General features: G+C 41.5%; 1 protein-coding gene across 3 annotated transcripts in view; it reads right to left on the bottom strand.

Annotated features, from left to right (window-relative positions):
* Nucleotides 1-23,495, bottom strand: part of FBXW8 (F-box and WD repeat domain containing 8) — a 61,727-nt gene extending 38,232 nt beyond the window's left edge. For 2 of the 3 annotated variants that reach the window (XR_010592845.1, XM_005303259.4), the window contains exons 1-4: nt 23,033-23,492; nt 18,621-18,725; nt 11,438-11,602; nt 10,703-10,791 (exon numbers count right to left, since the gene is read on the bottom strand). Coding sequence is in view for 2 of the 3 variants with exons in the window: in XM_005303259.4 (XP_005303316.2) it covers nt 10,703-10,791; nt 11,438-11,602; nt 18,621-18,725; nt 23,033-23,416 (743 nt within the window). In the remaining variant the exon portion in view is untranslated. Of the gene's footprint in view, nt 1-10,702; nt 10,792-11,437; nt 11,603-18,620; nt 18,726-23,032 lie in introns of all 3 variants that reach the window. The other variant, XM_042843192.2, reaches the window with a different exon arrangement.
* Nucleotides 23,496-25,317: the final 1,822 nt, after the last annotated feature.

Genomic DNA, 25,317 nt, shown 5'->3' with positions numbered 1-25,317 from the left:
AACCTTCCATAATTATATTATTTATTCTGATATTATGTTTGGTACTGCTATTACATAATTCTGAAAAGCAGTCTGTAATACACCTCCAAGGAAGTTACCATATAAGAACCACCCTACCTTGATTTGCTTGTGTTAACTAAACCTATTTTTAATCCAATAGTGAACATGTGCCATTTAACATGTTCTTTACATCCAAATACTTTACAAAACATTAATTAAATCCTTGAAACACCCCTTTGAGGCAGATAAGGATTATCATCCATATTTTATAGATGGGGAAACAGAGGCAGAGAAGTTAAGGCTCAGATTTTTAAAGGTATTTAGGAATTGCTGTGATCAGCACTGTAATGCTTAACTAATTAAGGAGCCTAAATCTCATTATCACAAAAGAGTCAGGCACTCAGAAGTTTAAATTCCATTTAATCTCTTTTGAAAATAGGATTTAGGCTCCTAAATCAGTTAGGCATTGAGACGATCAGTGCAGCAAAGCCTAAATACCTTTAAAACTCTAGGCCTAACTTACTAGCCCAAGACAAAAAGTGTTACAGTCAAAGTTGAAAGCACACCACACGAATGAGGGTTTTTCTCCCCCATCTGCTTACTTAAGGAAACAATAATTTAACTGCTTTTTACTGGCAGCAACTTTACAAGAAGGTAAGCAATAGTTTCCTTTCTCTCTTTTATAGTGGTGAAAGTGGAAGACAGGTGGTTAGAAAAAAAAACCTGTGGCCTGCTTCAGCTGGTATTCCATGCTGACTCAGCAGCGGGCACTGAAATGCAGCACATGTGGAAGGAAGTGGAGGTGTGGGAGTTGGACACGGTTCTAATGAAGTGGTACTGAAGAAGCAGACAATTTCATAAGGGCAAAAACTGGGAAACTGGACAAAAACAAAATCAGATCTGAAAAAGCTTAACTATATTCGATAGCAAGAGCCAGAACAAATTTGGGGAAGGGAGAGGAAGACTGATCTCTCTCCAGAGCCCCAGATGTCTTTATGGTTGCCTAATGACAATTACCTTCAAGCAATTAAGACACTGCTATCACAGTTGCATTGTTAGTAAGCCTTTGGCCCTCAGTGTTGATGGCTGTCTAATTAGTGTTTGTGCAAAGTACAACTGCAACTAATACATAAGCTAACAAATACACAAAAGAAAAACTGTTACCAGAAGCATTTTCAAAACAGTAGTGAATTTATTCATTCAGTCCATGGCAACAGTGCAGGCAAACTGTTTCCTTCTTAATGTTCTCAGTGCTGGCAAGACAGATTTTCACTCCAAACAAATCGGTCATATAGGCCATCACATGTTTTCTGTTTCTCTAGGATACTGGTATAGATCCTCAATTTGAGCTACCCCAAGTACATCATTCCACAGCAACCAGCTACCCTTGAATGGTTTAACACCACACAACTCTGATAAGCAGGCTCACAAATCAATTGACGATTCTCATAATTCCTCTAAAGAATATGTAGCAAGAAAAAAGGGAGAAAAAATTGCCTCACAGTTAGGTTTAATTTCCAGAAGGCAAAGTCTGTTCTATTTCCAGATACCTGTGGTGATCAACAAAACAAAACAAAAAAAAACCCAACAACTTTGTTTCAGGCAGTCAGTGACCATCTGTTAATACTCAAAAGATCTGATTATGAAATCCTTATTAAGTCACAACTCTTACTGAAGTCAGTGGGAATTTTTCTCAAGTAATGATTCACAGTGATAGCACCGAGTTTAAACAGGTGCCTGTTGATAAGCAAGTTAAATAATAATGAGCACTTTGTATTGTCGTGCTGCACTGAACATCTCAAATCTTTCATCTTTATTCTACTAACAGTAATTAAACCAGTCCTTCGTGAAGTTAATGAAGCTTCTGTGGCTTCTGTCATAGCATTTGGTTTTTTGTGAGGGCGGTTTTGGTTGGGGGGAGGGATTTCTTTTCGAGAACAAGACTCCGTTAAACATGCAAATCCAGTCCACAAAATCCCCAGCCTTGCTCATTTAAATTGCTCTATGTCTTCTTAGCTATTTATACGGCACCAATATTGTAGTAGATGAGTGCCTCATAGTCTTCAATGTATTTATCCTCAAGACCCATGATGTAGGGCAGTGCTGTTATACCCATTTTACAGATAGATAAATTAGACATACACAGACTAAAGTGCTTGCCCAATCTGCTAAGGACAATTACCTTCCACAAGGCCCATATAATAAGGTGACAGATTATATATTCAAAATTATGACAAGTTAGGAGTCCATCAAAAAGCAACACACACACACACACACACACACACACACACACACACACACACAGAGTGATTAAACAGATTCTATGGCCTTGTCTATATTTAGACAGTTAAAACCATGAAATCTTCACTTCTACCAGAAACAGTGGAAGCTGTAGTTTAGGCATAGCTTGGGTCTGTGTACCAGTGTCTTCTGACCCTGCGCAGAGTAAGGTTAGATGACAGAGGGATAACAATGCCCAATCCTTACCTATGCTCAGATATTTAAAGGATGTAAACACCAGGGATGGGGAAGAATTATTTAGGAAGGCACAAGAGAGTACAACTAGAATAGGATGAAAATGAGAAAAGGAAATTTAAACTGAATATCAGGAAAAGGGAATGGTGTAAGTCCCATCACTTAAAAAAACTCTAGATAAACTTGGGGAACAGCGCATGGAGGAAACCCTGCAACTGGTAAAAGAGTAAGCTGAATTATCTTTTTCATTTTTAATGTCCACAATTCCATCCCACACTTACTTTTGAGTGGCTTATTATTCAAGACAGATGTCTCGGTGTGTGGCCAAATGGTAAGTGCGGACCATTTTGGCGTCAGAGTGTGTGCGACTTTGTACCCAGCAAATTAATTGTGGGCATCACTTTGTTCCAATCCCTAGAAAATAGGGGCTAATAGCACCCGATGACATGCTGTTGGAGAAGGCACAGAGTTCTTTTGTTGAGAAGCTGTACTGGATGTAACAAAATAGCATTTCAAAAGAGCATGCAGAAATATTTACAAAAGCTACTGATATTAAACAACTTTTCAATCAATTTATTAAGTGCACGCAGCTCCTATTCCAAGGCAGTTGGAACAAACAGAAGTATTAAATAGCATCCAGGACATTCCTTGTTCAAAGCCAGCAACCTGCCCTTAAAATATATTTTACAGCAAATTTGATTCTAAAATTTTATTATAATTCCTCCTTTAAATCCAAGGAGAAACAGGATTTTTTTTTTTTTTTTTTTTTTTGAGGGAGTAGGCTTCTGTAGCATGTGAGTTTTCTATTGCAGTATAATCTTTGCTTGGTATGAATAAGAAAATACCCTGACAACCAATTTAATTAATAGTGCTGGACTGCCACACAGCCACTGAAACCATAGCTGGTATTTACCTCACTGCCACAGTATCGCTAAGCAGGGATGTTGGTTCTTCGGCATAATAGTTTCAAAAGGGGACAAAAATACAATGTAAGAAACATACAATAATTGCTCAGACTTCAGTTGGGGACAAGGGAGACATGATAGCTCAGTTTAAGAAGATATGAAGTAATGTGTTCTTACCTAGTGTGTTAAAATGTGCATATCTTGCTGATGTCAGAGGAGAAAGTGCTAATTGAAAAGGCTATATTTGTAACAGCCCAGAAGGTATAAGGTTATTATAACTTTAAAATGAAATATATGAATTTGCTTCTTTTATTAAACATAATTTTAAAGCAAGGACAAACTAATCTAGCCCCAGGAGAAAATTGTGCTTTACAAAATGAAGTGAACTGTTGCAGATTTGGGAATATTAGACATCACAGCTGTTCAAAACAGCCATGCTCTCCTTGGAATCTGATAAAAGCTTTGAGTAAAGCAGCAGCTTAATGCTCAGGCAAAATGGAGTGAGTGGGAGCTTCTACAAAGAGCCAGTCTCAGGTTTCTCCTGCCAGTTTCACCTGAAAGGCTCTTTTTCACTAGGTGGCAGTGAAGTGAATACACCTGTAACCTGAACTACCTCACACGTTTTGTAATCCTATCTGCACTTGTGATGTCATTTGTTTTCAACCCTCTGAAAGGTGACCCGCAAAAGGAAACAATATTAAGCTTGGGCCATTTTTGTTTCTTTATAATTAGTGACAAAGACATGAAAGTTTTTTTGGTCTATTAAATGTCTCCTTTGTTTTTGTTCGTTTGTTTTTTGAGGGGAGTTTTGCATTCAGACCCTGCCCCACCTGAAAAAGAATTACTGAAATAGTGACATCACAAGAATAGAGAGTGAAAGTTGAGCAATTAAAAGGAGGAGGGATTTTAGTGAGTTTAAAACTTTTGTTTGTTAATGTGTCACGGTCCTAGTTAAACTTTGTGCCACGCAACGTGAAGTAATGTCTTTAACTCTCCACACACAAGCATGTGTAACCCTCGCAAGATAAAAAATTTCTACAACCCCTTCTCCAACACAAAGAAATTTAAACATCAGAGGCCTCATCTCTTCACTTCCCAGTTGTTGGAAGAGTGGTCTGTAGAGCTTTCAAAAATATGTACAATAGCAGTAAATGCAATGGCAAAGAAAGTACTATTTCCACAGATAGATGGTGTCAGGCTGCACAGAGAAAAAAAATCCTTAGTAAGAGGAAGATCAGGGAGTTTTCTTTGTTGGTGGGGTTTTTTTTTTGCAGGGAAAGACAGAGGAGGCAGACACCACAGCAAAGTGAGTATTAATGTAAATGTAAAAGTTGAAAGGAGCCTGCAACACAGTTCAAGGATGCCTGCACATATAGCCTATCAGGCAGCAATAAAACAACTGCTGTTGTACTACCAGAACAGTGCTCTGTGATAGTGGCAGGATCCTTTACCTAGAAACAGCCCACAGTCTAATGAACTCCAAATAACTTGTCAAGTAGGGCTTTGACTTTTTGTGCTTCAGAGATTCATTGTGCTAGCAAAATGGAGTGATTAACAACTGACTACAATGTCCAATAGGGTATAGGAATACTAGCAAAGGAGATTAATGCAGAGATTACTGTGCAGGTATACATTAGCTTAGATGATTGTGATGGATATTTTTAGAATACTGTAATGATGGAGGAAAGAACTGCTGTAGAACTCAGGTGTGCTACAGATATTTACTGCATAACAGTCAAACATATATTGAAAACTAACGTATTCAGAATTTGTGAAACACATTTTCCATGCCAATTTATAAGTTACACATATACAGACAAGCTACTGCTTAGGTCAGTTTTGACCTTTACATTTTAACAAAAACTCCAATTATGTTCAAGAGAGACACTGGGGGTGGCTGAAAGGCCGGCGTCTCTTTAAGTGGATCCTTTGAGACGAGTAACTGTAGAAAGGCTGGTCTATACAACATTGATTGGGAGTGAGGTAACCACAAACATCACTGTCTCAAATGAAAAGGAATTCAAGGTCTGACCCAGAAAACAAGCATCGTAACCACTAGATAAAATTTTAATGATAAACACAAGATGCTCCACACACAGGCCAGACTGAATTATCTGATGTCAAAGCCATAAATGCAAGGTTCTTTTAGAAAGAAGAAATCTTAGCAGCCTCCTTCAACCCACAGCTCAAGCTGCGCTAAATCAATCCTTGATATTCTGCCATCTTCTGGTTTAGGTATTGGCAGCAGGACGGAGAGAATGTGGAAGGCAGAGAGACAAATTACAGGTTTCCCTATACAAGAGTAAGTTCCAATCTGTTCATGTTTTGCTTCCTTACAGGAAGCAGGAAGACAATGTCTCAACCTACTTGGTTCCAAATGACTGCATACTCCTGAACTAGTTTAGACAGGTTAACAATAAAGTTCGCAAAACACAATTCAGGGTAATAGTGGTAAGTCACCCTCTTAGAATTGTCCGTCTATAGCTTTTTCAGACAAATTAAAACCCTCTATGGCAAATGAAAGATGTACTATTCCATGTTTCTGTCATGCAAAGAAAGTACAGTGAAGCATCTAGAGTTTGTATTTATTTCTTCCAGAGGGGTGATGCTGAGCCACAAAATGACGCTATAACATTTAGCACACTAAGTGCCACTGTTTTCAAAGCAATAAAATATTGATTCAAATGCCACTCACAACAAAATTAGCTTTAAGATTATAAAAATAATCTTTAATGTCAAAATCTTGTGGACAGTAACTCACATGTTGAACTTTAGGGACACGAGGAGTCCCATTCAATTCACATGTGTAAATCTAAGCATAAGTGTTTGCAGGGCTGGAGACACGATCACTAAATGTAAAAGATTACTGATATTTACACCCAGAAGTAAATTGACTTTTGTTAACCTCAGCTATTAAATTACGCATTCACTACTAGGATGCAACAGCTAAATATTGATCACTGGATTCATTATAGTTTTATGACTTATAAATCTGAAAGATGTGACGCCATTAGCCACAATACTATAAAGTTTTTTTGAGGTTTTTTTAATGTTTGGAATCCAAGAACCACCTATTTCAATTAAAGCTGCATATTTAGGTACTTCTGTTCATCATGTGAGGACGGGAAGGTATTTACTTATATAGTTAGCAACTTGTAAGTTTCAGCTACTTTTCTGTAAATCTGTCTTGTTTTTATTCCTACTATTACTGAAGACGATGGTGTCTAAGCTTGAAAGCTTGTCTCTTCCATGAGCAGAAGATGGTCCAATAAAGACTACCTCACCCACCTTGTCTGTCTAAACATTTAAATAGAAACACTGCTATTAAAAAAGAAAAACAAAATCTGAAAATATCAATATACCAGGCCAAAGACCTTCTGAAATAAAACTTCTTAAAACTCAGACAGAAGGAACTGGGAACTGTAGGCTCCACAGACCCTCTGCTTTAAAAGAGCAGGAGAGCACAAAAGGCAAGATACTTGGAAAAAAATGCCACAGACTTGAAGCTGAAGACACCGCATAAATGGCAAACATGATTACAAGTTGTGACAGCAGTACCAGTAGTCTCATTTAAATAACAACAATTCTTAAAAACAGCTGGGCAGTTCTGGGATGGTATGAAATTTTGTGCTATCTTGAAGGAATCAGGTCTTGAATGTCATTGGTAGAATGCCAGATGCATCTTCTTTTGGAAAATGGTATTCGATATCTGGAATACAGTTGTGTGCGTGGCGATTTAAAGCAGACGTGGGCAAACTATGGCCCGCGGGCCACATCCGGCCCGCGTGACCGTCCTGCCCGGCCCCTGAGCATCTAGCCCCCGGGCCCTCCCGCGCAGCCATGCCACCGCATGGGCCGCGCTCTGGCCCACCGGTCCCGCTGGGCAGCGTGGGGAGTGCAGCTGGTTCTGGCTGGGTGTCGTGGCTGTGAGCTTCTGCTGCTGGTAAGGGGGTAGGAGGGTTGGGTAAGGGAGTGGGGGCTGCTGGGGGGCAGTCAGGGAGGAGGGGAGCAGTTGGATGGGGTGGAGGTTCTGGGGGTGGTGGTCAGGGGATGGGGAACAGGGAGGGTTGGGAGTGGGAGTCCCAGGGAGCCTGTCAAGGGGTGGGGATGTGGATAGGGGTCAGGAGGGCAGCCAGGGGACAGGGAGCGGGGAGGTTGGATGGGGGCGGGGGTCCCAGGAGAGGGCAGTCAGGGGACAAGGAGCGGGGGGGTTGGTTGGGTTGGGAGTTCTTAGGGGGGCAGTCAGGGGGCGGGAAGTGGGAGGGGGCTGAGGCCAGGCTGTCCCAGCCCTCCATACAGTTGCACAACCCCGATGTGGCCCTCGGGCCAAAAAGTTTGCCCACCCCTGATTTAAAGGGATGTTCTCTGGTAGCTTACGTTCCAAATAAGAGTGAAGTGCAGGTAGTAAACAAGTTGTTTGCAGAGGCTGTAACTACATCAGTTTACACTCAGTTTCTATTGCTCATGGTTGTGAAGAAAACCTTTCAAACAGGCATGTAAAAACAACAACAACAACGCACAAACTTTGGAACACAGTAGCACAGCAAGCAGTGGGTTCACAGCAAATTCTGCAACTGTGGGATCACAAAATATATTGGGCCTGCTAATAGGAGCACAGCCACTTTGCTAGTGACAGACTCACAACCGTTGAAGTGACTGCAAAGAAACAGACATCATGACATTAAATAAAAATTACTAAGTTGAGAAAAGAAGAAAAACGAAGGAAGTTTAAGAAAAGGAATAGGCTACAAAAGGGAACATACAAATAGAAACTGGGAGTGGGGAGGGCTTTAAATCCATGAAAAGACAGACAACCCCAAGCAGAAGAGGGACCTGATAAGTGTTCGCGTAACATCCCCTTTCCACTCATTGCCTTAGGATTTAGATCTCAGCTCACATGCACAGCCATACAATTCATCTTGCATGGGACGCTTGTAAGAGTCCTCCATACTCAGCTGATCTGGAGCAACCTTTATTATAACCAGTTGAAGTATTTGCTACGTGGGGTGTCATTTTTATAGGCAGTTTTCTCTAGTCCCACCGCACATAAATGTACCATTAACATGAAGTGTTGCCATAAAACATCATACGCTGATGTGCTACGGGACTAAGACAGTTTGATGGTGTCCTCTAACTATTCCTACGACATCATTTCTATTTACTAGTGTGACTTCTTCTAAAGGGACAATAATTACAAAACCTGTGAAATATAACAAGTGTAAATTTAAAATCATACATCCATTGGGATAGTCAGGGTAATCTCATCAGCAAGTCTGGGATGTTCTAAGAATGAGAAACACTTTCAGAGAACTGTACAGATGAATAATCATAGCAGAATAAACAGGGGTGCCAATAAAGATGGAAGAATCAAATATTAATGAAATTCCTGAAAACCAAGTCTTTAGGTCTGCATCTTAAATCAAGTCACATCATAACAATGAAGTGCAGCCAGAAGTAAAGAAAAATAGTCCCACTGGAATATTCTTTCCTGTAGGAAACACAGGAATCTCTCCTGTAATTCAGTACTATTTTCATATAGGTCTGTTCTGCACTTTACACATTCCAGGTGCTACTGCAATATAAATAGTTGTATTTAATCAGAAGATGCAAAGGTATATACAGAAATTACAATGAAACTAGACAACCTTTCAATGTATCTAAGTATTGCAGTGACTATTTCAAAATAGGCACAACAATAATAAATAAGGAAGGTAAGTTCTTTCCTCCCTCAACATCCCAGCTCCTGCTAAATCATGTTGCTTCTTCCTGTCGAATATTAAGATGCCAGTCCATTCTTTTAATTTCAGTCCGTTTGTTTCTATCCTCATTACTGAAAGCCTTATCCATATCTTAGTCACCGTGACCCCTGGCCTCCCACTTCATTCACAACTCTCTCCACTGCAGTTTATTCCAAAAATCACAGCTGCAGTTATCTACCTTTCTCACCACTTGCATTACATCATTCTCCCTTGAATCCATTGACCGTTTTTTACTACGTCCAACTAAACATTTGTTCTCACCTTCAAAGCCTTACGCATCCTTAAATCTGTCTCTTATGCCTTATCTATACTAGAAAAGGCACCCTAGTGTATCTGCATTAGGGGCTCGCACTGGTTTCACTAGTTTGATATAACTAAATCTATCTTGTTCCCAACACTCCTCCCAACCCTCTCTCCTTTCTTTATTTCCTTCTCTCAATATTGGGTACTTTTTTTTTTTTTTTTTTTTAATTATTGACTATCATGCACCCTGCTGCAAGTAAAAGTCTCCTACACTTATTGTCTCTCCTTAAAACCCAGGAATCTTTCAGATCCCATGTGCATGTGTAATCTCCTTACACTCTCTTCCTTCGCTTGTGGTCCCACACTGCCTCATATTTGAGCTTGCCAACACAGTTGGGGGGGGGGGGGGGAGAACCTGGGGTATTTTACGGTTGTTGTTTTTTAGCAATGGTGTAGCTGCACTAATGTAGTTGCACTGGTGTAAAAAGTGACAGTGACACACACACACACACACACACCAGGAAAGCTGCACTGATGTAAAAAGTGACTTTTGGTGCAGCTTACCCCTAAGTAACTTTTTACATCAGTTTCAGAGTAGCAGCCGTGTTAGTCTGTATCCGCAAAAAGAACAGGAGTCCTTGTGGCACCTTAGAGACTAACACATTTATTTGAGCATAAGCTTTTGTGGGCTACAGCTCACTTCTTCGGATGCATAGAATGAAACATATATTGAGGAAATATATATACACATACAGAGAGCATGAAAAGGTGGGAGTCTTAATTGGCTTCTCAGAGTTGGTAAGACAACTCCCACCTTTTTATGTTCTCTGTCTGTGTGTATATATATATATATATCTCCTCAATATATGTTCCATTTTATGCATCCGAAGAAGTGGGCTGTAGCCCACGAAAGCTTATGCTCAAATAAATGTGTTAGTCCCTAAGGTGCCACAAGGACTCCTGTTCTTTTTACATCAGTGCAACTCATCTACACTATGTGTTTATATTGGAGCTACAAACAAACAAACACAAGCTTTAGTCAGTTTTACCCATCTCAGATTGCAAACTCCTTCAGGTGGGAAATTTTTAACTGTCAACTTTTTAAATGTAAGTGTCACTTCTAAGAGGACTTGCAGTAGAGAATTACAACAGTCTTTCGTCTTGGTGACAGTAGATCTCAACTGGAAAAGAGCTCCTGCTGGAAAACGTAACTTCTCCCTATTATGTCAGTCTGGATTTGCTCGTGAATTAGTCAAGATACAGCACGCAAGAGCTCACAATGAGGAAGACTATACAAACATTAAACAATTTCATACTTACCCAGCAATGGCAACTCCATCACAAGAATGCACATCACACAAAACTTTACCCAACTCGTACTGCAGCTGGCTCACAGCACCGACGCGGTTCTGCACAGAAATACAGGGACACACTGTTTTTGTAATAGGTCCATCTAATACCAGATTCTCCTAGAAGCCCAGGCCTTCCTAATGCTTTTGTATGGGTTACACTGCCCATTGGAGTGGAGGTCAGAGGAAAGAACAGCCATCCAGTATCTGCTCATCTCCTATACGTTTCAGAGTCTCTACTTCCCCACGTATTCTCTTAAGAAGAATGACACTGCTGTACTATGCAAGAGACAGTTGTAGACCGCTACAGACTAAAAGCATCTCTCACTCATCAAATTAAGAAGTGAATTGGGAGGGATGGAGGTTACTGAACCATATGCATAGACTGATTCCAGTGGGGACTCTTCCTAAGAGCAAGGACTGAAGGACCAGGGCTTTAAGTGGTGATTACATGAATAGAGGGCATAGGAGCTATGGTCCAGCGTCAGAGCACATTTTCAAAGTGAAAGCAAGACAGGCAAGCAAGCCACCAAGAGCTGAGAGGAGGGCTCATTAAACCCTGCGCTGCCTTCACCTTCTTACTGGCAAAAAAGACGGCAATAAGAGGCTCACATTTCACTAGCAGTAGAATGACTGGTTTGAGCTGTGTTATATCGTTCTACATGGTCATCACGGAGTACTATTATTAAAACTCCTTTCATTTTACCTTCCAATTGGTTCTTAAAGTGCGCTCTTTGGCACGGCAGTCTTGAAGGGCAAGTTTCCAGCCGGAACAATCAGAGATGCTGGCATCAGGCAGGTACCCTTCCTGCTGGCACAATTTGTACCAAAGCACTTCATCTTCTGCAAGTACTTTCCATGTCCTGCTCACCTAAAAGCAGACAGACATGAAATAAATACCAGATCAGATAATTATCAAGGCCCAATTGTCATCCAAATCAATGCATTTATTTTGCCCTACTTTTGTGACAACATGCCCTTTTAAAATTCTAGTGGGAAGAGAGGAGGTAGGTCACATTAAAGATTAAACATAAATTCATGTTCACAATTGTATTTTCACATTTATAGGCTAAAGATAACTCTGATGTCAGCATCACCCCTCTAAAGCCAAGCTGACAATGACTGATTAGGAACATGACAGCAGTGAGATATAAAATATTGTGACAGGTTTCAGAGTGGTAGCCATGTTATACTCAACAGCAACCACACAACAAAAACACTAACCTAGGAATCTATCCTTGCAACAAAGCCTGTTGCCAACTCTGTCCACATATCTATTCAAGGGACACCATCATAGGACCTAATCACACCAGCCACACCATCAGGGGCTCGTTCACCTGCACACCTACCAATGTGACATATGCCATCGTATGCCAGCAATGCCCCTCTGCCATATACATTGGCCAAACCGGACAGGTTCTACGCAAAAGAATTAATGGACACAAATCAGACGTCAAGAATTATAACATTCAAAAACCAGTCAGAGAACACTTCAACTCCCTGGACACTCAATTACAGACCTAAAAGTCATAATTCTTCAACAACAGACTCCAACGAGACACTGCAGAACTGGAATTAATTTGCAAACTTGACACCATTAAATTAGGCTTGAATAAAGACTGGGAGTGGATGGGTCATTACACAAACTAAAAACTATTTCCCCATGCTAATTTCCCCCCCACTGTTACTCGCATCTTCTTGTCAACTGTTTGAAATGGGCCATCCTGATTATCACTACAAACGTTTTTTTTTCTCCCGCTGATAATATCCCACCTTAATTGATTTGTCTCGTTAGAGTTGGTATGGGAACCCCCATCTTTTCATGTTCACTGTATATTATATTTTTATATATATATATACACACACACACACACACACACACACACACACACACACACCCCTGCTGTATTTTCCACTTCATGCATCTGTTGAAGTGGGTTTTAGCCCACGAAAGCTTATGCCCAAATAAATGTGTTAATCTCTACGGTGCCACAAGTACTCCTCGTTCTTTTTATAAAATATTGTATTACAATGTGCATCAATAAGAATGAAGTATTAAACTAAAATTTTAAAATAGCCTCAAGTTGCTGTCTATTTCAGAAGGAATTGCTTCACCACAATGAACCGTGTGCCTAGAATTACCATTTTAAAGATTCAAAGGAAAAAAACCACTTTAAGCAGCGATTGCGCTACAATTCTTGCATGAAAGAGAACAGTGAAATAGCTCCATGTGAGAGATGCTATTGTCAATGAGATCGGTGATAAGCCTGTTTTCAATCCTAAGGTTGTGTCTCACTTCTAAGTGTCATATACCAAGTAACCCAAAACGTATAGCATGCAGTCCACACCAGTTCAGAGCACTGCCAATCAACAAATATGCCAGATAAGAACGAGGATGTCCAGACTGAAAACAAATATGCTTCATAGAAATGCAGTTATATTTTTGCTCATAAGAATCAAACAGCCAGAAACACCAAATTTCAGTTTGAGACATTAACTACATATTTGGTGGCAAAAATGCAGTCACCAAGTCTCCACTGCAAAACATGAATAGCCAGACTGGTACATGTTGCAATGGTGAATAATATTAACTGCTGCTATGTGTTGCTTGCACTGAAGTGCAGAGAAGTAGGATCAATCAACAAATTCTGCTGTGGCCACAAAATCCTAGCAGCTTTATTGTAACTTGCTTCTTAGTCTGTCTCTCTCTTTTTTTTAAAAAAAGGCCTTTTCAAACAGAAATCCCATTAAGAGAAAATTGTATGTGTATTACAAGATGGGGACATAATTTCTCTAAGGGGAAGAGAGTTTAACACGAACCCCTCTGGGACAAGCAGACTGCAATTTGGCTAGAGTACTGGAAAAGGAATAGCTATGTAATGATATTTGAAGAGTTATGCAACCATGACTGAGTGGGGCGTAAACCCTGGGAAGAGAGGCCAGTCTCTATGGCTGCACAGCCTGCAGAGCTTTTCAGGGTCAGCAGCTGGGAAAGCTGCTCTTTCTTGGACTGGGCACCCACCTCTAGCACAGCTACTGTTCTATTTAGTGACTACAGACCTCAGTCCAAACTGACCACATCGGTTGAATTGGTTTTCATCACTAGACAAGACAGCGATCTGGAGTACAGTGATTCACTTAGAAGTGAGGAAACGTGTAGTGTGCCTTCCCTGACTAGATCGGTCTTAAAACTAAAAACAACAAGGACTTCAATGACCATCACCACTTCCATCCCTAAAGGGACACGGTCGTGTAGTTCAGGAGACTCAAAATGATGCCAAAACTTTAAAAAAAAAAAACGGTTCTGATCCAGTGGGATCTCCTTTCAATTCCAGTGATTTGACAGTAATACAAATCTACACACTGTTGCCTAGACAAAGACAAAAGCTACCATTTTTTGCTGGCACAGACAAAAAAGCAGCTGTTCTGCAGAAGTTAAAACTCTGGGCAAACACTGCGGATAGGAAACGAACCTCTCTGTCTCTTTCGCTGGAACGCATTTCTGCTGACATTGATGAGGCAGGCTTGTGCACAAACAGAGAAGTAAACAAAACCAAGCCATGCCAACTTCTGCCCTGTTACCAATATATGGAAGAAGAAGAAAAAAAAAACCCTATGTGTTGCCAAAATGGGCAAAATTTGTTGAGACATTTCCAGTTTCAAGTTTTTAAGTTGGTTTTAAACAACAGAATAAAAAATATTAGAACTAATTACAGTATCATTTTACCTTTCATGAACAAACATTCAAAGGGGAGAAGAAATCCTATCGTATGATTTTTTAAATCAAATTACATTGAGTCTTGCCAGTTTACAAGCATGGATTTCCAAAGGATGTCTAACATAGCCTTTCCTTAATGCACCAAAACTGGCACGACAATCCCTAGTAAAAGCCCCACTGAGCGAGCCTCAGCTGCAAGAAGTCTCTAATAAAAGTGTCTCAAGCATTTCACTTCACAACACCACTGCGAGCTGCAGCATTAAAAACCAGCTATTGGCTGAAATCAGATTTATTAGCACAGCTTGAATTAGAATTTCAGGTGAGGCCTTGACAGCCAAAAAATCATGGCTTTATTTGTGTACACGTACACGCGCTCACAACCTGCTTGCTAACGGCTAGTCAAAGAGCTCAGTCGAAACTCTCAAAACTCTCGTTAAAAACTAAAGTGGGACCATAATTATTTTCCAAGTCTGAATTATGTAAATCTCCAAAGCTTATCAACACTAACATCTTGCATGGCTTACCCTGAATCTAGAAACTATTTTTTTTATTTTGCCTTTAATGTCACCATTATCTTTTTATCACATTACATCAGACTTCTTGTCACTCTCCATAGAGAAAATTCTGTTTCCCCTCAGCTCCACACAGGGGCATTCACTATATCTTACTTACATACAGCCAAGCATGAAAGTGGTGTTCATATATTTGGAAATTTTACCTAATTTAAAGCTATTTGCATATTTTAATAAGATCCATAGGACTCCTTCCATCAGATTCCAGACTTTATTTTCTTGTTCTGACTGACCAAAATCCAGTTGAACAAATACCTGTTCCTCCCTTTCACTAAGTTTCCTCCCTTCCACCACCAAACTGCACAAAGTCATTACCAATGTACACCCCAGGATGAATCCCAGGGACTTCAATGGGGAAGTATAGGCTGCAGAATTTGGCCTAAATGCTAATAATTTCATCAAGAGCCACTAAGACAACTCTTTGGTTAATAACAAAAGCAATCAGTTCCCTCCAAACACCAAGTTCAGGAAATCTCTGTCCATCTGCTTGTCTACTTCCTCTCTTATCCTATTGACTGGCTTGAGTTTAGCTCATTGAACATAAGAAAAGAGGTAAGCCCCATCCATCCATGCTTCAGAACTGTATGTGAAAAAGCTAAGAGACAACATCAAACCATGTGTGGCTTTGTATATATCCTATACACAAAGCATTATTAAATAACTTGAGATGGTTCTCAATTATTCAGGTTAATTACTCCATAAGTGACAGAACCATGCAACTGAAAATTCTTGTCTTACAGGATCTATCATTCTTGAAATACAAGTCAGTTCCTCCAGTGAGAGCCTTAAATATACACAGCTTGATTGATTAGTATTTCTAAGTCACTCTGAAGATGAAAAGCATGACATTAGTGATAAACATACTTAGAGCAAAGCACCCACCAACATATTTACAAACAAAACTCAACCTTACTCTAGCTACAGCTTTTAATACACATCACATAGGAGCATTTCCAGCACAAAATGCAAGTGACTAATGCTATCTTATTAGTAACTATAAAACATTTAGATAGTTCACACAGCATTTTATAGAACACAGACAAGACACACACTCCCACAGTTTTCAGACAATGTCTGATCCTGCAAATGCAGGGAAGTCAGTGGGAAATATTGCATGAGTTACGGTACTCACAAACATCTGTAGAATCAGGCCCCCCCATATTACACTTTCTAAAATACTGTTTAAAATTCTGCCACATGTGTAGCTTCCCAAGTGCCTCACTCTTCTCATTCCTATCCACTACCAATATGAGGAAAAACAGGCAGGTTTTGTGACTTCTCAAAATGCAGCCGCCACCATGTACCAGAAAAGAACAGCTGTCCAGCATATGCCAATATGGATACTTCACAACCTCCGTGAACCCATAAGAGTTCAGGAACCGATGACACCATTAATTTACATGATGCACATGACCTTACGATGTCTAAAATATCATACAGACACCTTTGCCTTTCACAGCATTAATGCTAAGAAATCAAAGAGCAGCTGTGGGAAAGAAAGGCGGATGGGGGAGGAAGGGGAAATCAGGATAAAATTCAAGTTCTCCCAAGCAGTCTGTGCTGTGATTAAATCTCAAAGAGACTCAGCAGTCAGGCTACTTTACTGTTAGTCAGTTACCAATTTGGCATAAACAATTAAGCAAACAGGTTTTCTCCAAAGGCACTTGCATAGTTCATGATGCCATTTCCACTAACTGGCCCAATTTCACTAAACTCCCAAGGCACCTTAATAAAAAAAAACAACCTTTCTACAAAACACTGTAAAAGCAGCAGGGCATTCCATTATACAGAAGAGGGTGGAGTTTTTTCAAAACAACAATTACCAAGAGAAAAATGAAAATGGTATTTATTTTTATTGCTTTGCTTTTTAGTTGAACACTTAAAAGAAGCCAGTTCTGCACTAAAGCATTGGATATTCATCTCATTCTGAAATGCTTGAAAAATACTGGGCCTTTGGTCAGCTGTTAGCCACTACATAATATCCACAGTCTTTTTCTAAGAACCCTTTGCACATCTCACACTTACCTTCTGTCTAGGTGATAAACAGCATAAAAATGGGCTTTGAATAAAAGAAAAAAAATGAAGATTCGCTAAAAAGATAGCCCTTTTGGTAGCTAACACTACCAAGTACTAGTATGCTGCAAAGTAAATTAGTCACGGCTGCAGAAAAATTATTCTAGCCTACTTGCAATCCACTCTGAAATGCAGACCTGTTTCATTTTTATAGGATGGCTGACAGAAACAGGAGCAAATGTGAAAGCTTCATGGCCTTCTACAGAACACATTAGCCTCAGAAACTTTTCTTGCAGAACGCTTGCAAGAGGAAATCTTTTTCTTCTAATGGTACTTTGTTGTTGTTTTTAAGGGACACTGTCAAGTTAAAACTTTTAAATAATAGCTATCCTTACTTGTGTAACATTACAGATTATTCAAACTGAAAAAATGTTAAAGGTCTAATTTAATCATTCATGCTAGTTGATAACTATTTGCATTTAATTCAACTAGCCAGTTTCACTCTTTGGTAGTTGTGTACTAATATAAGGCTTTGTTATTGCTGTTGCAAACACTTCAGAGGATGTTTAAGTCCACCCCCAAAGGCTGTTTTTATTGGCTTTTGTGTGATTACATGTTGTTGGGAAAGAAATCCTAAATGCCAGGCCCAAAAACATCCCACAGTGTCCATGAAATAGGTTGGGAGTGAATGCCCGAAACACCCCACCCTATTAACATTCCCCAAGATAATTGGCATTTGCTAAGTGGGTTCTGGTGATTCAGTGAAGCAGGTGGCTCATTATTCAATCTAGGTGGAAAGGAGGCAACACTGGCTCCCTGGAGAGAGGATCAAGGGTGTGGACTGAATAATCTTAGGGTGGAAACCATAGGGGCAGCCAAGGTAACTTTATGTAGTACTATTATTAATTTCTGGGTTAATAAAACCAAACCTCAGGAAGGAGAGGAGTTTGAATTACTATATACATAGTATATAGGCTCTCCCTGAGAACAAGCTGGTAACAGTACCTGTTTACAATCCCTCAAAAGGAACAGGGTAAATTTGAAAGGGAAAAAAAATTAAATAACTTCACCCTAGGTTAGGTTACTAAATTTCTAAAAGTGACAGAATTGTTAAGATTCCATTTTTCACTATCCTATTTGTTTACTTTCTACGTATCAGCTTCAACAAGGAAATCAATTTTAAGTCAGTTTCATTTCCAGGTTCTCAGTGCTACATTGTTTGTGTTTCAAACACTGCAAGAAAATGCTCATTTGTTTATAAACAACTATATTGACTGGAAATGAAAATCCAAGCAAACATTTATTTTGGTCTTAAGTTTTCATGCTGTCCCTTTAGAGCTGTTATCAATCCTTTAACATTTCAGTTAGCAACACTGAAGCAAACTATGAATCAAGTTCATTTAATACTGCTTTCAATTTTCTGCTTTTGGAGTATGTCTTAACATGTAAAGAATTATAAAATAAGTCTCTGGTGGAGTAAAATGTCATTTAGGGCTACTGCACAGTGTAGTAGCTGAAATGCATCACGGTGAGCCCCATGCTGATCTTACATGGGATGAGAGAAGCAAATCTTGGATAGTGCTTACCTGAGCACATCTGCCCAGCTCAGTCCTTCCCAGGTACTGAAAAATTTTTAATGCCAGTTCATAAGGCAGCTGGATATCGAAGAAAGGAACCTCATTTATTTCATTCTGAGAAGAAAAAGAAAAAAACTGTCACTTTTTCTAATACATGAATAAATTGCACATTGTTAGTGGCAAGGCAGTAATATCGTCATAGTAAAATCAAGGGGAGATCATATGTACTCTTGGTGTTGTAACTAAAATCAGACCGACCTTCTCTGCTCTTCCATCCTACAATCCTGCTATACCAAAATGTCGGGCAGTCACTCCTGCATGAAAGTGCAGAGCTATTCTCATCCTAGCAGTCAGATCAGGTAAGTCAATTTAGCTCCATTTGGGAACATCTCTCTCAGGCAAGAAAGAAAGAAGGGCTATCTAGATGATTCACTGGGAGTTTTTAGTCAGAAGAAAGGGTTGTAAACATGAACAAAACACAAATCTTAGTTTACCTGATCAACACTTCCTTTTTGTACTCATATGATTATACTGGTTGCAAGGAATAATAAAAGCCATGAAATAACAGACAGCTGACGTTCATGTACACTCGTTTTAAAACAGAGGGGTCTTGAAGACAGGACGTTTAAGTTACTAACAAAAAAAACTTCAAAACTTCACTGTCAACAAGTCTAAAATGAATGCACTTTAAAAACATATACCCGCTACACATTCATTCACTTAAGAGTTTTAACTAGTGTGTGCAAAAAATGTAGTGTCCTAACATCTTTATTTACTTAATAGATCAAAATGAGATTATATTCTATGGCAGGGATTCTCAACCTTTTTCTTTTTGCACCTGCCTCCTCACTCCCAATATGCTATAAAAACTCCATGGCCCACCTGTGCTACAACTGTTTTTCTGCATATAAAAGACAGGGTTGGCATTAGGGGGTACCAAGCCGGGCAATTGCCTAGGGCCCCATGCCACTAAGCTGCTCAACCTTCGGCTTCAGTCCTAGATGGCGGGGCAGCAGGGCTTCAGCTTTCTGCCCGAGGCCCCAGTGAGTCTAATGCCAACCAGCCCTCTGAAGCCTGCTGATGGCCCCCCAGGGGCCTCAAACCCCTGGTTGAGAACTGCTGCTCTATCGTTTCCTGTATGTCTGAAAGTATCCATTTCCTATCAGAAGAAATATGTTAAAACAATAATTTTTTTAAATTTGAGTAAATACCACAAATCAGATCTTGTTAAAGAAAAGAGGATTTTCTAGTATCAGTTACTTCCTGTATAAGCAAACAATAAAAATCCCTCTACATGCTGCAGCTACTGTATTATGAAGGCATAATTCTACATGTTAGGTTGCATTGAGATTTGCGGCTAAAGCAAGATTAAATTACTTTCTTTCCAATCACAACTCTCAACTTCAGTCTTCATGCTTAACACACAAGCTGAAACTGAAATTTCCAGATATTTTTCATGTTGTTACAATGGCAGCCTTGGCACGTTCGTAACATTCAAGAAAACCTACTCCTTCTGAAATTGGGATCTCTGATTTTTTTGAGTTCCTATAATGCCTTCATCTCAAACACTTCAAGATTCTCACACATCTTCATAACGTCTCACACTTAAAATAACTATTGAAGTGTAAGTAACAATACATCCCATTTATTCATCATCTCTGCCAAAGTCAGGCACAGTCTGATTCTTCAGCTACGTCTGCTCTACAGTACTGCTGCAGTGCACAGCTTGCCTCACCACCTCCACTTCATACTAGATCACCCCATCCTTGCCAATTCCTCATTCAAGTCCATGCCCTCTGCACCCCTGACAAAGGAAATACAGAACAAAAAAAGTAGTCCAATGGGTAAGGTTGGGCTTTCTTAGAGTAGTGCTTCCCACCTCCCACCCCAATGAAGTCAAACTGAGAACAGCCAAAATATTTCTAGGTCTAAAGTGTGTATTTATGGTCACATTGTAACACCAGAGTCAGAGATCAGACAGGGACTTAGTTACTGCAATGCAAGGGGAAAAAAATCACCTTTACAGTGACAAATAGCACAAATGTTAGCTCCTAATATCTGATGCCAAGCGGAGTGCACGTTCAACAGTACATATGGTCAAAATCCCCAAATAATCTGTCACTAGGAGAGTGCTCAACATCGCACATGAAGCAAAACCTATAAAGGAACAATGTAATGTTAAGTCAGCACTGGTCTGTCTAAAAGTCTACTGGAATGAATCCAAAACTCTAATACTGCCATCCCCTCTGAGAGGGATTTGCACTCGTGTGTGCTAATGGAGCACTAATTCTGTAAATAGATTAATTTGTGCCTACCTGTCAGAAGTATAATCTGCTCTTTTTATTTTTATTTTTTTAAAGAAAAGAATAATTAGTCATAGTTAAATTAGAAAGAAGCAAAGGCTTTTCCCCCTAATTTCTCCAGCACTGTAAAAAAAAAATCTGTAATGCAGATAGAGCACAAGAAGGATTTATCAAACTAGCTTTTAACTTGTTCAGAGCTGTGATGAGGACTACTTTCAAATTAACTGCTTCATTTATACAATTAATATTGGTTTCTTGGTGACAGGAAAGCTTCTCCACTGAGATACTGTTTAGCAAGATACTTAGTGCAGGCAAACTAATTAAGCACACACTATCTTGTGTGAAAAGATTAGATTTTATTTAACAGAAAAAGGGTAAACTGCAACCTCATCGTAACACTGAGGAGCAAACTTTTTGGTGTTAAAGAAAAGCTGCTATAAAGAGACCATGTATTCCAAAGCCATGGTAAAATAGGCTTAGAGTAAATAAAAACTCAGTAGTTACAATCAAAAGTATTTACACACTAGCCTTCCTAAGTGCTTCTATGATTCGTTGAGAGGAGTGTGTGTGTGAGAGAGAGAGAGAGAAACACACAATTCCCAAGTGACTAGAATTTTGATCTGGAGTATGAAGTCAGTCCTGTACCAAAAAGTAATCTTTTACCCCTTTGAGTGGAGCAACAAGGGGTTCAGAAGAGAATATTTCTTGTTATTGTTCTTCCTTTTCCCCACCCCCTGACTATGGATCCAACATTATGATGAAGGGGGTTATCATTTCAGAATCTAATTTAAAGATTTAGGCCTTGATCTTACAAGTGCACTCGTGCGCAGTCCCACTAAAGTCAATGGAACATCAACAAAGATACAAGAGTCCACTTGCACAGCTCCAACTACATGATAATGACCAGAGGTGATTTTTTTTCCATGTAAGTGTATCCTATCCCATATCCTTACCACTTTCATGAAGTTGAACATATCTTAAAGTTAAAGATTAATTTTTTTAAAATAAACTTTCATAGGCTATTGATAACAAAATTGCCAACAAGCAACACCAGACACAGTAAGTCCAGTCTGGTTATGGTCCAATGTAACTACAGATTTTTCGACCGACATAAACTAACCCCCACACCACCTAAACCAAATCAATAAGAGGAAAAACAGAATTCTATAATTCTACTTCTTGTGACTTATTAATTTCTGAAGATAGGTACAGAATTGAGCCATTTTGTACACTGGGAGCAAATTTAAAATATATGCAGGCCTTTTATCAAGTCAGAAGGCAAAATGAGGTGCCTCAAAACAAGCTACTTTTAAATTAGTTTCAGAGTAGCAGCCGTGTTAGTCTGTATCCGCAAAAAGAATAGGAGTACTTGTGGCACCTTAGAGACTAACAAATTTATTTGAGCATAAGCTTTCGTGGGCTACAGCCCACTTCTTCGGATGTAGCCCACGAAAGCTTATGCTCAAATAAATTTGTTAGTCTCTAAGGTGCCATAAGTACTCCTGTTCTTTTTAAATTAGTGTTATCACATGACATTTTACAAACGTTTCTGGCATAGAAAGAAAGAGCAAATCCTCTTGTCTCCCCAGGACCATACACTCAGCCATGAGAGTTCCTGGAGTTGAGAGGATCTTGGTGTTCTGGTTGGCAGTAGGAGGTGGAAGAAATGAGAGGGAAGGAGCCTGGACAGCTCCAGCAGAAGCCAGAGCAGTGAGTGTGCCAGAGGCCCCTGGCATCACACCCTGCACAGGGAGTCCTGGGACAAGACAAGGAGGTACCCAGCCCCTGCTGAAACCACAAAGGGGGGGGGAGGTTACTATAATGAGACGCTCGAGGGGCTGGGGCAGAGAGACGATCAGGAAGAGGCCGGGGGAGGGGCAGTTAGAGGGTTAGGAAGAGGCCATGGGTGGGCAGTGAGGAGCTGGAGGGACATGCAGAGGACAGGGACTAAGGGAAAGTGAATGAGGAGCTGGGGAGACACGGGGCAGGTCGAGGGTCCGAAAGAGACCAGGAGCTGCGGGGGGAAGAGGGCGCAGATGGCGGGGCAGGAAGGGGGGGGGGGCGGAACGGGACAGGCAGGAGGCCGGGACGGGGGCCGAGGGTGTGTGTGTCCCGTACCAGGTCCCGGATGAGCTGCCCCAGCAGGTCGTTGTCTCCGCCGCCCTCGGGCTCGGCGGCGGGTTGGACGGGCGGCGGCGGGGGGCCCGGGCGGGGCTGACGGTGGTGGCGGCGGCTGCGGACCCCCGGGGCCTTCCCGTCCAGCAGGCTCCGGGCCAGTGCGAAGTACCCGGCCTCCCGCCGCTCCTCCTCGCCGCCGCCGCCATCCCGGGGCGCGGCCAGCGGGACCCCCCCGCAGCTGCTCCAGCCCGAGACGGGCTCCCGGCAGCTCGGGCTCCCCCCGGGCTCGGCCGCCCGCCGCCGCTTCTTCCCCTGGCGGGCTCCGGCCAGCTCGGCCCGCCAGCGGCGGCGAAAGAGCTCCAGCTCGCTCGACCCCGCGGCCATGGCGGCCCGGGCCCCTCAGAGCCGCCGCGCAGCAGGGCCCGTTCCGGCAACACCGGCCCCGCTGCGGAGCGCGCGGGATTCCAGGCCGGGCAGGAAACTGCGGCTGCTGCAACTCAGTTCCGCCGCACAAAGGTTCCCCCCGTCCCTCGGCAGCGCCAGTGGCTCGTCCCGGGAGGCGCTGAGCGGCCGCTGGTGTCAGCAGGAGCTCGGCTCCGCTCGCGACTTGGCCCTTCGGCCGCAAGTGAAACTGACAACAGGCGCCACGTGTATTTGATCCCCGAAACCCGCTTACAAAGGCCAGCCCGTGCCAGGCAAGTCGCCCCCGGGCTGGGCTCAGGCTATCGGTGCGGTCCATTGTTGCCCGCAATGTCCACGGCGCGTTTCTTGTTCCACGTTCTGTAAGAGCCGCATGTCCTCGCGTAGTTAGGATAGCCCTGATCCTGCAGACACGTGGGTAACTGCTCACACTCCCCTGAGTAAAATTATATGGGATTAGGTGTTTGCAGGATCCGTACCTTGGGAGCCTTCGGCCCTGATCCTGCAATTTGACCCACAACATGTGTGCCTGGGAAGCCCCAAGCAGCCCAACTTGCAAGAATCAGGACTATACATTGCAAGCGCTTTGGGGGCAGGGGCTGCATTTATTATCTCTCTATAGTGCCCCCCCACCAGGAGGGCCTGGCCCTGATTCCAGGAGAGGCTACTGTGCTAAAAAAAGATACAAATATAAATAATTGCTTGTAATAGGGTGACTACTGCCCCTTGTCTTAAGAGACAACCCTTATTCAGTTCCTTGTCTCCCCCATCCAGTATCAAGTTAATACAAGAGGCTTTGTCCCATATTTCAGCAATAACCAGGCAAAGGGTCATACGCTATATTCAAATAAGCCAACTATAATCCTGGTTTTTACAAGAGGAGCCAGTGCTGACAGCAGAGCACCAGGATGATGTGTCAGTCTGAGGCTGTGGGGTCTTTTAGGACGCTGCGTGCCCAAATAGCCGTGAATGGCAAAGAACACCCAGTTCCAAATGCAACTGGCCAAAACATTGCTCTTCATCCTATTGGACGCAGATGAGGCCATGGTGATGGATGCATTCATGATTTCCAGCCTTGATTATTACAACTCATTATCTCTAGGAATGAAGCCACACATCCTGAAAAAGCTCCAAATGGTACAAACAGCAGCCTGCATGTTTAGCAACACAGGATGCGGTGAGCACATTACCTCAATGTTCTACCCTCTGAATTAGTTCTCCACTGAATATAGAGTGCAGCTCAAACTCTCTGTCCTCATATTCAAAGAACTGCATGGGGTTGGCTCCAACTACCTGAGAAACGCCTCTCCCTCCATGACCATGGTGACATCCTAAGACAGCTGCGTCCCACCAGAACAATAAAACCATCGGCCACTCAGGGCAGACTCCTCCATGCAGGAGAGAGGACATTCAGATACAGCCTATCTGCTGCCAGAGATAACAATGACCATCAGTCTTGCCACTTTCAGAACTAAATGTAAAACTGGTTTCTTCATCTTAGCTTTTCTGCACTTTCTTCTCCCTCGCACACACAGACTCAACACAACACCCGCACTTACACATGTGAATAAGTGGGTGGGTGGGTGGGTGGGTGGGTGGGTGCATAACTGGCTGGATAACCGTACTCAGAGAGTTGTTATTAATGGTTCCCAATCCTGCTGGAAAGGCGTAACGAGTGGGGTTCCGCAGGGGTCTGTTTTGGGACCGGCTCTGTTCAATATCTTCATCAACGACTTAGATATTGGCATAGAAAGTACGCTTATTAAGTTTGCGGATGATACCAAACTGGGAGGGATTGCAACTACTTTGGAGGACAGGGTCATAATTCAAAATGATCTGGACAAATTGGAGAAATGGTCTGAGTT

This window comes from Chrysemys picta, chromosome 15 (assembly GCF_011386835.1).
Source record: "Chrysemys picta bellii isolate R12L10 chromosome 15, ASM1138683v2, whole genome shotgun sequence".
Classification (NCBI taxonomy): domain Eukaryota; kingdom Metazoa; phylum Chordata; order Testudines; family Emydidae; genus Chrysemys; species Chrysemys picta.
Note: the sequence above shows the minus strand (reverse complement) of the source record. Positions and strands in the feature narration are given on the sequence as shown.